Genomic DNA, 13,565 nt, shown 5'->3' with positions numbered 1-13,565 from the left:
AAATGAAAATAATTACACATGCCAAAAATGGGAAGTCTTTAACCTCAAAAAGATATTTACTGGACTTAAAACTGGTGGATCAACAGCAGTCTCAACTGTAAAGGAAAAGAATAAAACAAAACAATGTGTATAAAATCCTGAAGTGCTAACTCCATATAAAAAAAGAGGACAATCTGTCAGTGCACAGACAAAATTACCAGTACTAGACCTCACAGATGCCTCTTTTGGTGAGATAAACATCTTGATAATGTGCCCCATGGCTGAAAAGTGTCCTTTTTACACTGCCCTCACTTGAGGTTATGTAGGATGTACAACAAAACCATGTTTCCCGGGATGCCTGGGTGGCTCAAGCATCTGCCTTCAGTTCAGGTCATGATCCTAGAGTCTGAGGATCAAGCCCTACATCCAGCTCCCTGCTTAGCGGGGAGTCTGCTTCTCCCTCTGCCACTCCCCCATTCGTGTGTGCGTGTGTATGTGTGTGTGTGCGTGCGCATGCGTGTGTGCTCTCTAATAAAAAAATCATAAAAAACAAACACCATGCTTCTCAAACTGGGGTATGAGTGTGAAGCATGGGTTCAAAGAGGGTCCTTCTGGGCCTCAAAATAAATACAGCATATCTCTGAAGTGCTTCAACTTACTCAATGGTATGTATGACAAATAATTTTATATTAACACAATGTTATTGTATTTATTTTAAAGTACAATGCAAGCATAACTGTTTTGACATAAAGCAGAACAAAGTGCTGGGTTTGCAGGTTCTTGGTTGGCTCAGCTCTCAGGCGCCGCGGGGTAAACATGGACTCCATTCTTGCTGTTAGACCTTCTGTGGAAAGGTTTGCAACTCCCCAAGCCCGGCCGCTCTTGGCACTTTCAGCACCACAAAAACAAAGCCTAGCCTTACAAAATTAACACATGCAAGACACAATTCTGATTAAAAGCTCTGTTTAAACATCAGTATATGCTTAACAAATACAGATTCTCACAATAGTAAATGGAACACATTTATTTTTTAAAAACTCAAAAATCAACATATAAAGCTGTAGGTAGGCAAAAAGCCTAAAGAAGGCAGAGATGTGTTTTGAAAAATGAACCCAGGGATCTCAGGAGCAACACTGCCTTTACCCTCAGAGACAAGTTAGCATGAATGTGGGATGCAAAATACTATATTCCCCATATTTCATGTAAGAATCCCATTCTGCCCTTCTACTCCTTGGTTATAAGTTTTAATGCTAAAAAATGAAACATCATCTGGAAAACTACAGACCTTCCTAACACTGGCAAAAAACCCCATAACACAATCCCAGCAATATCATGAGAGAATGGTAACCTCTCCCCATGTCTTCAGAAAAAGACCACACATTTCAGCATCGTAAAATTGTCCTTAAACGTTATATCTGATCAAGTAGTCCCAAAGACCCAGAGCCTGTTCTGTCCTATGAAAGTCATCTTTAACATTTACAAAATCTGCGATTCTGATTGGCTGTCTTCCATAATGCATCACCCTGGTAATAAAACCAACGTTGACATCTTTGTTTTCTGAAAGGTATACTTGTGGTTTTTATTTTCCATATTCATGGAAGTCCAAAGCAAATAAAAGTTTCAATCCTATTTGCTTTCTTATATTAAAAAAAAAAAGGGAAAAAAAGAAAGAAAGAATTTGTGTCTTGGCTTACTATAATTAATACAGGAGGAAAAAAGAGTGAGAGAGCCAGGTCATTTAGAAATGAAAATTATAAAAAGAAAAATAGAATTTTCAAAATTCTACTTTTATTCCTCAAATTCTATCCTTCCCTGTCACACACGCTATCCCTAGAACATCTTCAAAGGCAATACTTACTGTAACTGCCGGGAGATTTTTCTTCGTAAGTAAAATGAAGTTGCAGTTCTTCCTCTGACATCTCACAGATGAACACTTTCAGCAAACAGCAAATAATAAACAAAGCATTGTGTGTCTGCCAAATGAAGATGTGGCTGCAAAGGAAAAACCAAAATCACACGAGAATCCATACTGAATCAAGAGCATGAGCGCTATCTAGTTCATTTCTCAAGCATTTTGCCCCTTCTACTTGTAATATAAAGACAATAACTCTATCTCTTCATGGTTCGTGATTTATTACACTGTTCCAGTCTCCTTCATGTTTCATTCTCTGTATTTTAGTGAGTCAACCTAATAAAAATATTTTCCTTAGGCATGACTGCTCATTGTTCTGAACTTCATACTTGTCCCATACACAGGCAGTTCAAGGAAAAGTGAAAAAAAAAATTTTAAGTATAATAACAGAAAGAGAATATATGCAAGCACACAACCAAAATTTTAAGTAGGGCACTGTTAGCAGCAGCCCCATATAATACTTGCTACTTGTATTAGTAACCATGATCTCAAAAGAAACTTTAATTTTTAATTTTTTAATTTTTTAAATATAATTTGTTTGGAAGCAGGGCAATGACCATTTCTTAAGAGTCTGCCATCCAAAATGGTTTTAAAAAATGGTTGAGTGCATCGATTAACCTTCCAATGTATTAAATATAAAATTATAATACCTATGTTAGCTATGGTGGAATTAAAATAATATTCTAATGTCTAATCTGAGCCTTCTTTCCTCTACGAGGAAAGATAGAAAGGAAATAATGTGGAATGAAATAATCCTCAAATTTATTTAAACTAAATATGAGCAGTGGTGATAATGGAGAGGAACTACCTTTTTTAATAATAATTACATCACTATTAACCTTAGGCAATGTATTTCTGAAGACTGTCTAAAATACTGAAATCAAACAGATTCCAGAATTCATAATCCCACAACAATGATTTGTACAGTAAATTATAACCTCTCTTTTACTTTTTAATAATGAGAATTCCTTTACAGCTTTCAAAAGACCATAATCTATTTCTATCCCCCCCAAAAAATACTCATATTTCTAAATATAAAGAGAACATGATTTAATCAGTCAGCTTACTTCTGACATTCTGCTGAAAGTTTTAGTTCTTTGGTTCTAGAAAGGAAGACCTTAATTAGTGCACCAAGGTTTCCTGTTCGAGGGTTGTTTACAACTGCAAGAGAAGATAAGGTTTTAGAAAGTTAAAATTAACTGAAATCAAAGTGAACATATTACAGCATTTATAAAACCAAGTTGTCAAACTGAAATTGCTCCACAGACAAACCTTACTGTACTTTCATTCTAATTAGGAAAAATAAACAATGAGAGAAATTGCTGCTTGGTCTTAATTCTGAACCAAAAATGATCTGTAAACCGAAAATGATAGACACAATACAAGAAAGTAGCCAGTTCATCTCAGAATTCAAAATAATAGTTGATATATAGTCAATTTATACACATACATTTTTCTCTTTAGAAAAGCAAATGTTAGGGACCTCTGGGTGGCTCAGTCATTAAGCATTTGACTCTTGATCTCAACTCAGGTCTTATTCAAAGGGTCATGAGTTCAAGCCCCATGCTGGACTCCAAGGGCGTGGGGGAAGGAAAAGAAAAAGAAAAGAAAGGAGAGGAAAGGAAAGGAAAAGAAAGAAAGCAAGCAAATGTTAAAAAAAACAAAAAACAAAAAATGATCCCCAGTATATAGAATACAATAAACTAGAATGGTAAAACTCTTTTCAGATAATCATAAATCATTCTAACGAAAAATAAACAGAAACATAAAGCAATATGGCCAGGGAGAAGTTATTTGATCAGAAAAAATTTTAAAGAATTTGTTTTTAAAAAATTTTAAGTTTAAAAGTGAGCATTTCAGCAAATCCAGCCAAAGAATCAAGCAGATACTATCATGAGAATCAGAAGATCTGATCTCTAGATCCAAGTCTATAATTAACGGAATATTAAAATTCAAGTTACTTTTCTTCTCCAACCTCACTTTTCTCATCAAAAGAAACAACAGGTAACAGACAGTGACTAATACACACTAAGCGCTTTACACACATCAACTCATTTAATCCTTAAAACCAACTATAGGAGAAAAGCACCAGTATCACCTCCATTTCACAGATCCTCGTGTCTCTGTTGTTACTGCTCAAGGATACATCCTTATCTATTGGTTCCAATCCTTGGCTCTAAAATGCTGTGCTATACCAATCCCTATAATCAAAAAATTAGATTTAATGAAAATATAAAGTTCTATCAGTCTGCACAGTAACACATACGTGACGGTTAGTTTTATGTATCAATGGGACTGGACCACAGCACGCCCACATATCTGGTTAAACATTTTTTCTGGATGTGTATGTGAAGGTGTTCCTGCACTTTAATTTTCAACTGAGCAAAGCAGACTGGCCTCTTCAAAGTGAGCAGGCATCCTCCAACACATTAAAGGCCTGAACAGAACAAAAGTCAGAGGAAGGCTCAATCCTCTCTCTCTGCCTCACTGTGGAACTAATACATTGGTCTTCTGCTCTTGCACAGGGACTTAAACACTGGCCCTTACGGTTCTCAGGTCTTTGGATTTTAACTAGAATTTACACCATTAGCTTTACTGGGTCACTGGACAACCCTAATACATCACAGAAGGACAAAGGTTAAGAACCCATCAGAGCTAGATGGTATTATGCTAAGCGAAATCAGCCAGAGAAAGACAAGTACCCTATGATTTCACTCATATGTGGAATTTAAGTAACAAAACAAACAAGGAAAGGAAAAAAAGAGAGAGAGGCAAACCAAGAAACTTAACTCTGGAGAACAAAGTGATGGTTACCAGAGGGGAGGGGGTGGGAGGATGGCTGGAACAGGTGACAGGGAGGTTAGGGAGGGCCTTTGTTGTGATGAGCACCAGGTGCCGGATGGCAGTGTTGATTACTGTCTTGCACACGTGAAACTAATATTACACTGTCTGTTGACTCACCAGAACCTAAATAAAAACTTAAAGAAAAATCTCTTCGGAAGGGAGAAACTGTTTAGTCAGAACCTTTAATTTTACTGAAGAAAAAGAGGGCGCCTGGGTGGCTCAGTTGTTTAAGTGTCTGCCTTCAGCTCAGGTCATGGGATCAAGTCCTATACAGGGCTCCCTGCTCAGCAGAAAGTCAGCCTCTCCCTCTCCCTCTAACCCCCCGTCCCCGGCTTGTGTGTGCTCTCCAGCACACTCTTTCTCTAACAAATAAATAAAATCTTTAAAAGGAAAGAAAAAGAGACCCAGAATGTTTAAGTGTTGGGCCCAAAGTCAACAATGTTAGTGACAAATGCCCAGTCTTTTTGCTTTACGAATGGTTTTCAAACAACAAAGATTCCAGACTTCTGAATATTTGTTTTTCTTCTGAAATATATTTTTAACTGCTTCAAAAAATGGAAATGCAAACACTCAAACACACTGGTCTATGCTGCCAAAAAAAATCATTTTTATGCAGACCTGAGGTTTATGCTTTTGCTGCCATCTCTATGCATCTATTTGAACTTCTTGAAAATGTGTCAAAGATTTGGAAAGATGTACCAAGCTTCAAATACATTTTAAATATTTTAAAACCCAGGTATGTATACTTTAAAAAAATCATGCGTGGGAATAAGTACACCATGAGAGCATACCTGCTTTGTACTCAGTAACCGTCAAGTTGACTCGGGTCGGCCTGCTGGGTCAGTGTTCTTGTCACAGCTTGAGTCAATGCAAGTTACTCATTGTCATGAAACAGGAGCACCTCGCTATTGGATATGTGGTTCACAGAGCAGTGGCAACAGCATTTTCTGGGACCCCACTGGCCGTGCAGAACCCCAGGTCCATCTCCCTGCACCTACTGAGTGAACAGTGCTTCCCAAAGTCTAATGTGCCTTTAAATCACAAGGCAGTCATTGAAGTTTAAATTCTGGTCTTGCATGCGTCAAATGGGACCGGAGCTTCTGCTCCAGCCTCTCCCAGGCGATGCCCCTTATTGCGGGATGGAGAACTGTGCCGGGAGCAGCAAGTGCAGCATGGGCTGGCAGTTAGGGCAGGTTCTGCTCAACTTTTACCATCAAGAATAGATATGTAATTAGATATTAAATCTAGTCCGTTTCACTTTGAGACAAAAATTTCCTACTCCTCTTTCAAGATTTGGGGTTTAATGAGAGAATACCCTGAGATAAACTGTTTAAAATAGCTCGTGTTCGCCAGTGTGTCGCTGTGTCAATCAATATTATTGAGCTATTGTAAATAAAAATACTGAAACAAAGAACTGGGGATGCTAGGATTACAAGCATAATTCAGACCCCCAACTTCACAATCTTGTGTTCACTCAATAGGTCCTTTATTACTGAACAACTTTATAAGTAATTGTTCGAATTTATAAATGGTTATCTATTTAAAAACAAAACAAAGCAAAACAACCCGTGTTGTTTGTTGGAAAGAGCAACCAGCTACTGGACTGATGTAACTGAAGCTTTGTACACCTTCTGCATTTCTTTACTCAGCACGTGTTTAACTGAACTACTTAGGTGGACCCAGCTCTGTTTCGGGGACTAAGGAGATACTTAGAACACCGGGTCTTAATGGAGCAGACACTCTAACACAATTACGTTTTCAGAGTACTCTTAGACAAGATGTAGAGGGGAAAGTCAACTAATAAGACAAAGTATGTTCCCTGATGTTTAAACACCACCACCCAATGGCAGACTCGCTCTTCTAAAACACCTTGACAGAACTTAACAGGATCAAAGTTAATTGGCAAAAATCAAATGTTGTTGGGCACCCGGTGGCTCAGTTGCCTGAGCACGCAAATCTTGATTTCAGTTCAGATCATGATCTCAGAGTCATGGGTTGGAACCCCACGCAGGCTCTGGCCTCAGCAGGGTGTCAGCTTGGGATTGTCTCCTTTACCCTCTGCCTCTCCTACCCTGGCACACACTCTCTCTCTCTCTAAAATAAACAAATAAATCTTTAAAAAAAAAAATCAAACATTATGTTGAGGTTGAATAAGCTTCAGAAGCCAGAGTGGGAATGAGATAGCTGACAGGAAGACAGAGAAGCATAATGGAACTAGACTACATGGCTCACTAGGTTCAAATCCCAGCTCCACCACTGACTGGCTGGGACACCTAGCAACTTACTTCACCTCCCTATACCTCAACTGTGTCCTCAACTTTAAAATGAAGATAACAATGGTACTTAAATTAAAAACTAACTTATTTGATACACAACAGCCAATGGAAAGAGCCTAGATGTCCACTGACAGACGACTGGATAAAGAAGATGTGGTATAGATATACAACGGAATACTATGCAGCCATCAAAAAACCCGAAATCTTGCCATTCACAATGACGTGGATGGAACTAGAGGGTAATGTGCTAAGTGAAATCAGTCAATCAGAGCAAGACAATTATCATATGATCTCTTGGATATGAGGAATTTGAGAGGCAGGGCAGGGGGTTGTGGGGGGCAAGGAGGGAAAAAATGAAACAAGAGGAGACCAGAGAGGGAGACAAACCATAAGAGAATCTTAATCTTAGAAAACAAACTGAGCGGGGGCGCCTGGGTGGCTCAATGGGTTAAGCCACTGCCTTCAGCTCAGGTCATGATCTCAGGGTCCTGGGATCGAGTCCCACATCGGGCTCTCTGCTCAGCAGGGGGCCTGCTTTCCTTCCTCTCTCCCTACTTGTCCTACTTGTGATTTCTCTGTCAAATAAATAAATAAAATCTTTAAAAAAAAAAAAAAGAAAACAAACTGAGGGTTGCTGGGGATGGGTGGAGGGATAGGGAGAGGGTGGCTGGGTGATGGACATTGGGGAGGGTATGTGCTATGGTGAGTGCTGTGAAGTGTGTAAGACTGATGATTCACAGACCTGTATCCCTGGGGCAAATAAAACATTATATGTTAGTAATAAATAAATAAACAAACAAATAAATAAAATGGTTAATTTTATGTTGAGTTTCACATCAATAAAAGATTTTTTTAATTAAAAAAAAACTAACTCATTTGACACTAGAAGTTGTAGCAATCTGTTAACTTAAGCAGCTTTTGTGTAAAGAAGGGACTTTCCTATTTCTACAGGAATTCAAGCAAAGTCTGAATAACACTAAGATAAGGGTATTATAAAGAGAATTTCCATCTGGGAAATTGAGAGATTAGACTTGCTCCCAGCCCCAGAAAGAACCTTTCCCAATATTTCACTATAATACTGCTGTGTCTCCAAATGCAATACCAAAGATACAAAAAATACAGAGAACAGGGAAAAGTTAACAATACATGGGGATGCAATCAGCAAAATTTACACTGGGGAAACTCTACTACCTACTTTCTTCCATAAATAGGAGAAAAAGAAGAGAGAGACAATTGCCAGAGGAAACTAGTTATAAAAAGAACTGTAAAGATATACCAATAATAACCAATAATAACATACAGACTCTATATGATTCCTGATTCACAAAAACTAAGACAATCAGAAATTTGAACACTCGGTGGCTATGTGACAATGCTAAAAATGGTTTCCTACTAAGATAACGGCATTGGTCTCCTTTAAAAAAAATTCTTACAAGATATTTACGAATGAAATGATAGGACTCCTGAGGTTTCTATCTAATGTGTGAGAACACACTGCTTTCTGTTGTTTGTTTTGTATATCCTTTTCAGTTGTCAGCTTTTCTGTATATATTTCATACTTTCAAGTATGGGTAGAATGTAACGGTGAGAGATACAGATGAGGCCTGCCCACAAGGTCAAAATGATTGAAACTGAAAGATGAGCTTATGGCCGTTTACTGGATTATTTGGCCCTCATTTCTAGAAGTGTGAAACTTTTAAAAAGTCAAACACCCATGAAAACATACAAACAGATACAAATTCACAGAAATGCTAAATCCAGATAGTCCTTCTCCCCACCAAAACAGAGAATACTTTCACTAATGACAGAGTTTATAGAAATGATCTAAGTATTTACTTGGTAATCAATAAACAGATCGCAAGGCTAACAGCTTCAAAGTACTTCCGAAGACAAAATCTACCCCCACTGGGGCGCCTGGGTGGCTCAGTGGGTTAAAGCCTCTGCCTTCCGCTCAGGTCATGATCCCAGGACTCTGGGATCAAGCCCCGCATCGGCCTCTCTGCGCCACAGGGAGTCTGCTTCCTCCTCTCTCTCTGCCTGCCTCTCTGCCTACTTGTGATTTCTATCTGTCAAATAAATAAATCTTAAAAAAAAAAAAAACAACTCCCCACCACTGTCTTCTCCAACCAGAAAACTCCCAGCAAGTCACTTTCTATACCAGCTCTGAGGCTACAAAGCACAGGGTATAGGAAAGAGCCTAAAATACAGCAGGAACTCAATAAATACTTGCTGGTTTAAGGAATAAGAAAAAATAGTAATAGTAACACTCAGGTAAGGAATAAGTTACACTAGAATTTCACCCAAAGAGCTGAATCAAAACTATCAAACAGTGTGGCTCCTGGCTGGCTCAGTCCGTAGAACATATGATCCCTGGGGTCCTGAATTCAAGCCCCACATTGGAATGGAGCTACTTTAAAAAATAAAGGACTGGGGCACCTGGGTGGCTCAGTTGGTTAAGTGCCTGCCTTTGGCTCAAGTCATGATCCCGAAGTCCTGGGATCCAGACCAGCACTGGGCTCCCTGCTCAGTGGAGAACCTAATTTTCCCTCTGCCCCACACCCTGCACATGCTCTTTCTTGCTCTCTCTCACTCTCTCAAATAGATAGATAGATAAATACATAAATAAAAATAAAGTATTTTTTTAACTGTCAAATGAATTTAGTAACAAGCATCATCAGTGGAAGATGAGAAAGTCACCTATTTAAAACAACAACAAGAAAAACAGAAAGCCACTGGGAAAAATGAGTATAATGAAAAGAGAGCAGTCTAAAGTTCAGGAAAAACAAAGAATGATTAAAACAAAGAATTATTAAAAACCAAAAAATGAAGTAACTAAAAGATGTACTAGAATCTTGACAGAACTGTTACGTATAAAGCACTGACTGAATCAAAGACATAAAGGAGTAAATTCAAGAAGAGAAAGATGACAAAGAAAAACGAAGATACGGAAAGCAAAGAACAGACATCGAACCTGAATGTTAACAGGTGATCCTACGTTGGGGGAGAAGAAACTCAAACACAAGTAAAATCAAAGCCGTAACTACAGAAAACTTCAGAACTAAAAAAGATCTTAATAAACCAATTAAAAAAAAACTTCATCAAATTACAAGCAAAATCACAAAGAAAAAAGTATAATGAGGAACACTTAATTTTAACAGTTTAAAGAAGAAGTCTAAAGAACAAAGAAGAAGAAAAAAATAAGGGTCCTCTCAGGTAACTACCTTCTTACACCATATACAAAAATAAATTTGAGGGACGCCTGGGTGGCTCAGTTGGTTAAGCAGCTGCCTTCGGCTCAGGTCATGATCCCAGCGTCCTGGGATCGAGTCCTACATCGGGCTCCTTGCTCGGCGGGGAGCCTGCTTCTCCCTCTGCCTCTGCCTGCCTCTCTGTCTGCCTGTGCTCGCTCTCTCCCCCTCTCTCTCTGACAAATAAATAAATAAAATCTTTAAAAAAAAAAAACAATTAGAAAAAAAATAAATTTGAAATGGATTAATGACCTACAAGTGTGACGTGAAACCAGAAAACCCCTAGAAGAACACATAGGCAGTAAATTTGGAGTTCAGTTGTAGCAATATTTTTTTGGATCTGTCTCCTTAGGCAAGGGCAACAAATGCAAAAAATAAACAAGCGGGACCAAATAAAACTAAAAAGCTTCTGCACAGCGAAGGAAACCGTCCGTGAACAAAATGAAAACAATCTAGTGAATGGCAGAAGATATTTGCAAATCATATATCCAATAAGAAGCTACTATTTAAGGGGTGCCTCGCTGGGTCCATCAGTGGAACTTACAACTCGTGTTCTCACCCTTACAAGCTCAAGCCCCAAGCAGGGTACAGAAATTACTTGGCGCAGTGGGTTAAGCCGCTGCCTTCGGCTCAGGTCATGATCTCAGGGTCCTGGGATCGAGTCCCGCATCGGGCTCTCTGCTCAGCAGGGAGCCTGCTTCCTCCTCTCTCTCTCTGCCTGCCTCTGCCTACTTGTGATCTCTCTCTGTCAAATAAATAAATAAAATCTTTAAAAAAAAAAAAAAGTCATTTTAAAAAAAAGTTAATATTCAAAATGTGTTAAGAATTCATACAAGTCAACAGCAAAAAACCCCCACGTGATTAAAAAGGAAGCTGAAGACCCAAACATTTTTCCAAAGAAGACATACACATGGCCAACAAACATGAGAAAAGATGCTCAACATCACTAGTCATGAGGGAAATGCAAGTCAAAGGCACAATGAGATTTTGCCTCACATCTGTCAGCATGGCTAAAATAAAAAAGACTAGAACTGGGAAGTGTTGGCCAGGATATGGAGAAGAGAACCCTCGTGCCTATTGGTAGGAAATGTAAACTGGGGCAGCTATTGTGGAAAACAGTATGAAGGTTCCTCAGAAAAATTAAAAATAGAACTACCAAATGACCCAGCAATTCTACTTCTGGGTATTTATCTGAAGAAGACAAAAAACACTAACTTCTATAGCGACCTGCACCCCCAGGTTCATTGCAGCATCTACAACAGCCAACAGGTGTCCACTGATGGATGGATGGATAAAGGCAATGTGGTATATGCATACAATGGAATATCACTCTGCCATAAACAAGAATGAAGTCTTGCCATGTGTCGTAACATGGAGGGACAGGGAGGGTGCTGCGCTAAGTGAAAGAAGTCTGAGAGAGATCAATACTACATGACTTCACTTATATGGGGAACCAAACAAAAAAAATCAAACAAAACAGAATTATAAATATAGAGAACAAGGTGGTAGTTGCTGGGGGCAATTTGGGGGGAGAGGGAGGAATGGGTGAAATGGGCGAAGGGGATTAAGATGTACAAACTTCCAGTTATAAAATAAGTCACAGGGACCATAAAGTAAAGCAAAAAAAATAGAGTCAATAATATTGTAGTGTATGCAGACAAATGATAACAAGACCTATCATGGTGAGCATTTCCTAATGTATATAAATGTCCATTCAAAATCAAATCACTATATGTTGCACACCTGAAACTAAGGTAACATCATATGTCAACTATTCTTCAATTAAAAAAAGAAAAGAACAAGCTGAAAGAGCATGTCTTAGTGGAGTCCATTACCACTCCTGCAAGTAAGCTAAACATGTATCTTTTTTCCTATTGACTAAAATGTTCCTTTCTAATGACATTATTGAGCACCATAAATTGAAGTAATTATTATTAAATATTATCATCAAGAATATATCACTTCATTATTTCAATTCATATTATACTACCAAAATTTTTAACAGAAATTTTGAAACAAATGCCACACACATACATATACACGCAGGCTCATTTTACCCCTTACCTAAAGACCTGCAGACTGAAATGGTTGCTTCCTCCAAAAGCTTCAGCTCATTGCTGGAGAGAGAGAAAAAAGGTAATTAATAATTACAACACTAAATAAGTACATGCTAACCAGTTAAAGGAATATACAAAAATAAAGAGAAAAACAATTTAGGAGGAAAATATGGTATATATAGCGATAAACAATAAAATCAACAAAATAAAGTTAAGCTTCTGTTTTCAACATAAATAGAAAATGTACTATAATTCTCAATAGAAGATTTTTTAAAAGATTTTATTTATTTATTTGACAGAGAGAGGGAACACAAGCCAGGGGAAAGGGAGAGGGAGAAGCAGACTTCCCACTCAAGCAAGAAGGCCAATGCAGGGCTCAATCCCAGGACCCCAGGATCATGACCTGAGCCAAAGGCAGACGTTTAACAACTGAGCCCTCCAGGTGCCCCTCAATGAGATTCCTAAAAGAGAAGCACTGGAGGAGCCCCACCTTTCAGGCACTGGGGCAGGGGAAAGGGAGGAATGGAGAGACTTAGAAAAATGCAAGAAAGTCACTCCAAAGTACCAAGCACAGAGCAGGGGCCCCAGCTGCCCAGTTCCAAGAGCAGTACCAATCATGGGGCTATAGTTATTTGGGGAAAATGCCATTATTTTTAGGAGATATATGGAATCTCTGCAATACCTTCAAACAGATCAACAACAAAGAAAGGAACAAGGGAAGAAAAGAGAGAGAACATATACATAAGCTTCAATAATTTATAAACATATAGGAAAAAACAACACAGAAAAATAGAAACAGAGACAGAGACAAGAGGTACAGACACAGACAGACATAAAACTCAGAAGTAAAAAACACAGGGGAAAGCTTTATGACATTGGATTCGGCAATGAGTTCTTGGATATGACACCAAAAACGAAGACATGAAAAGAAAAAAATATGTAAGTTGAGCTTTACCAAAATTAAGAGCTTTTTGCACATCAAAGTATACTATCACAGAGTGAAAAGTCAACCCAACAAAATGGGAGAAAATATTTGCAAATAATGTATCTGATAAGACTAGTATCTGGAATATACAAACAAACAAAAATCTCTGACTCAAGAACAGCAACAAAAAAGCCCACAAAAACCATCCAATTTAAAAATGGACAAAGGATTTAAAACAGATATTTCTCCAAAGAAGACATACAAAAGGCTAACAGGTATATATGAAAAGATGTACAACAACACTAGTCATTAGGGAAATGTAAA

At 38.3% G+C, this 13,565-nt stretch overlaps 1 protein-coding gene across 1 annotated transcript in view; it reads right to left on the bottom strand.

Annotated features, from left to right (window-relative positions):
* DYM (dymeclin) overlaps positions 1-13,565 on the bottom strand; it is a 337,031-nt gene that overhangs the window by 270,734 nt on the left and 52,732 nt on the right. The window contains exons 3-5 of the mRNA XM_044243021.1: positions 12,324-12,376; positions 2,959-3,052; positions 1,838-1,971 (exon numbers count right to left, since the gene is read on the bottom strand). Of these exons, the coding sequence (XP_044098956.1) occupies positions 1,838-1,971; positions 2,959-3,052; positions 12,324-12,376 (281 nt within the window). The remainder of the gene's footprint in view (positions 1-1,837; positions 1,972-2,958; positions 3,053-12,323; positions 12,377-13,565) is intronic.

The sequence above is a fragment of the Neovison vison genome, chromosome 3, assembly GCF_020171115.1.
Source record: "Neovison vison isolate M4711 chromosome 3, ASM_NN_V1, whole genome shotgun sequence".
Taxonomy (NCBI): domain Eukaryota; kingdom Metazoa; phylum Chordata; class Mammalia; order Carnivora; family Mustelidae; genus Neogale; species Neogale vison.
This window is presented reverse-complemented; position numbering and strand designations above follow the sequence as displayed.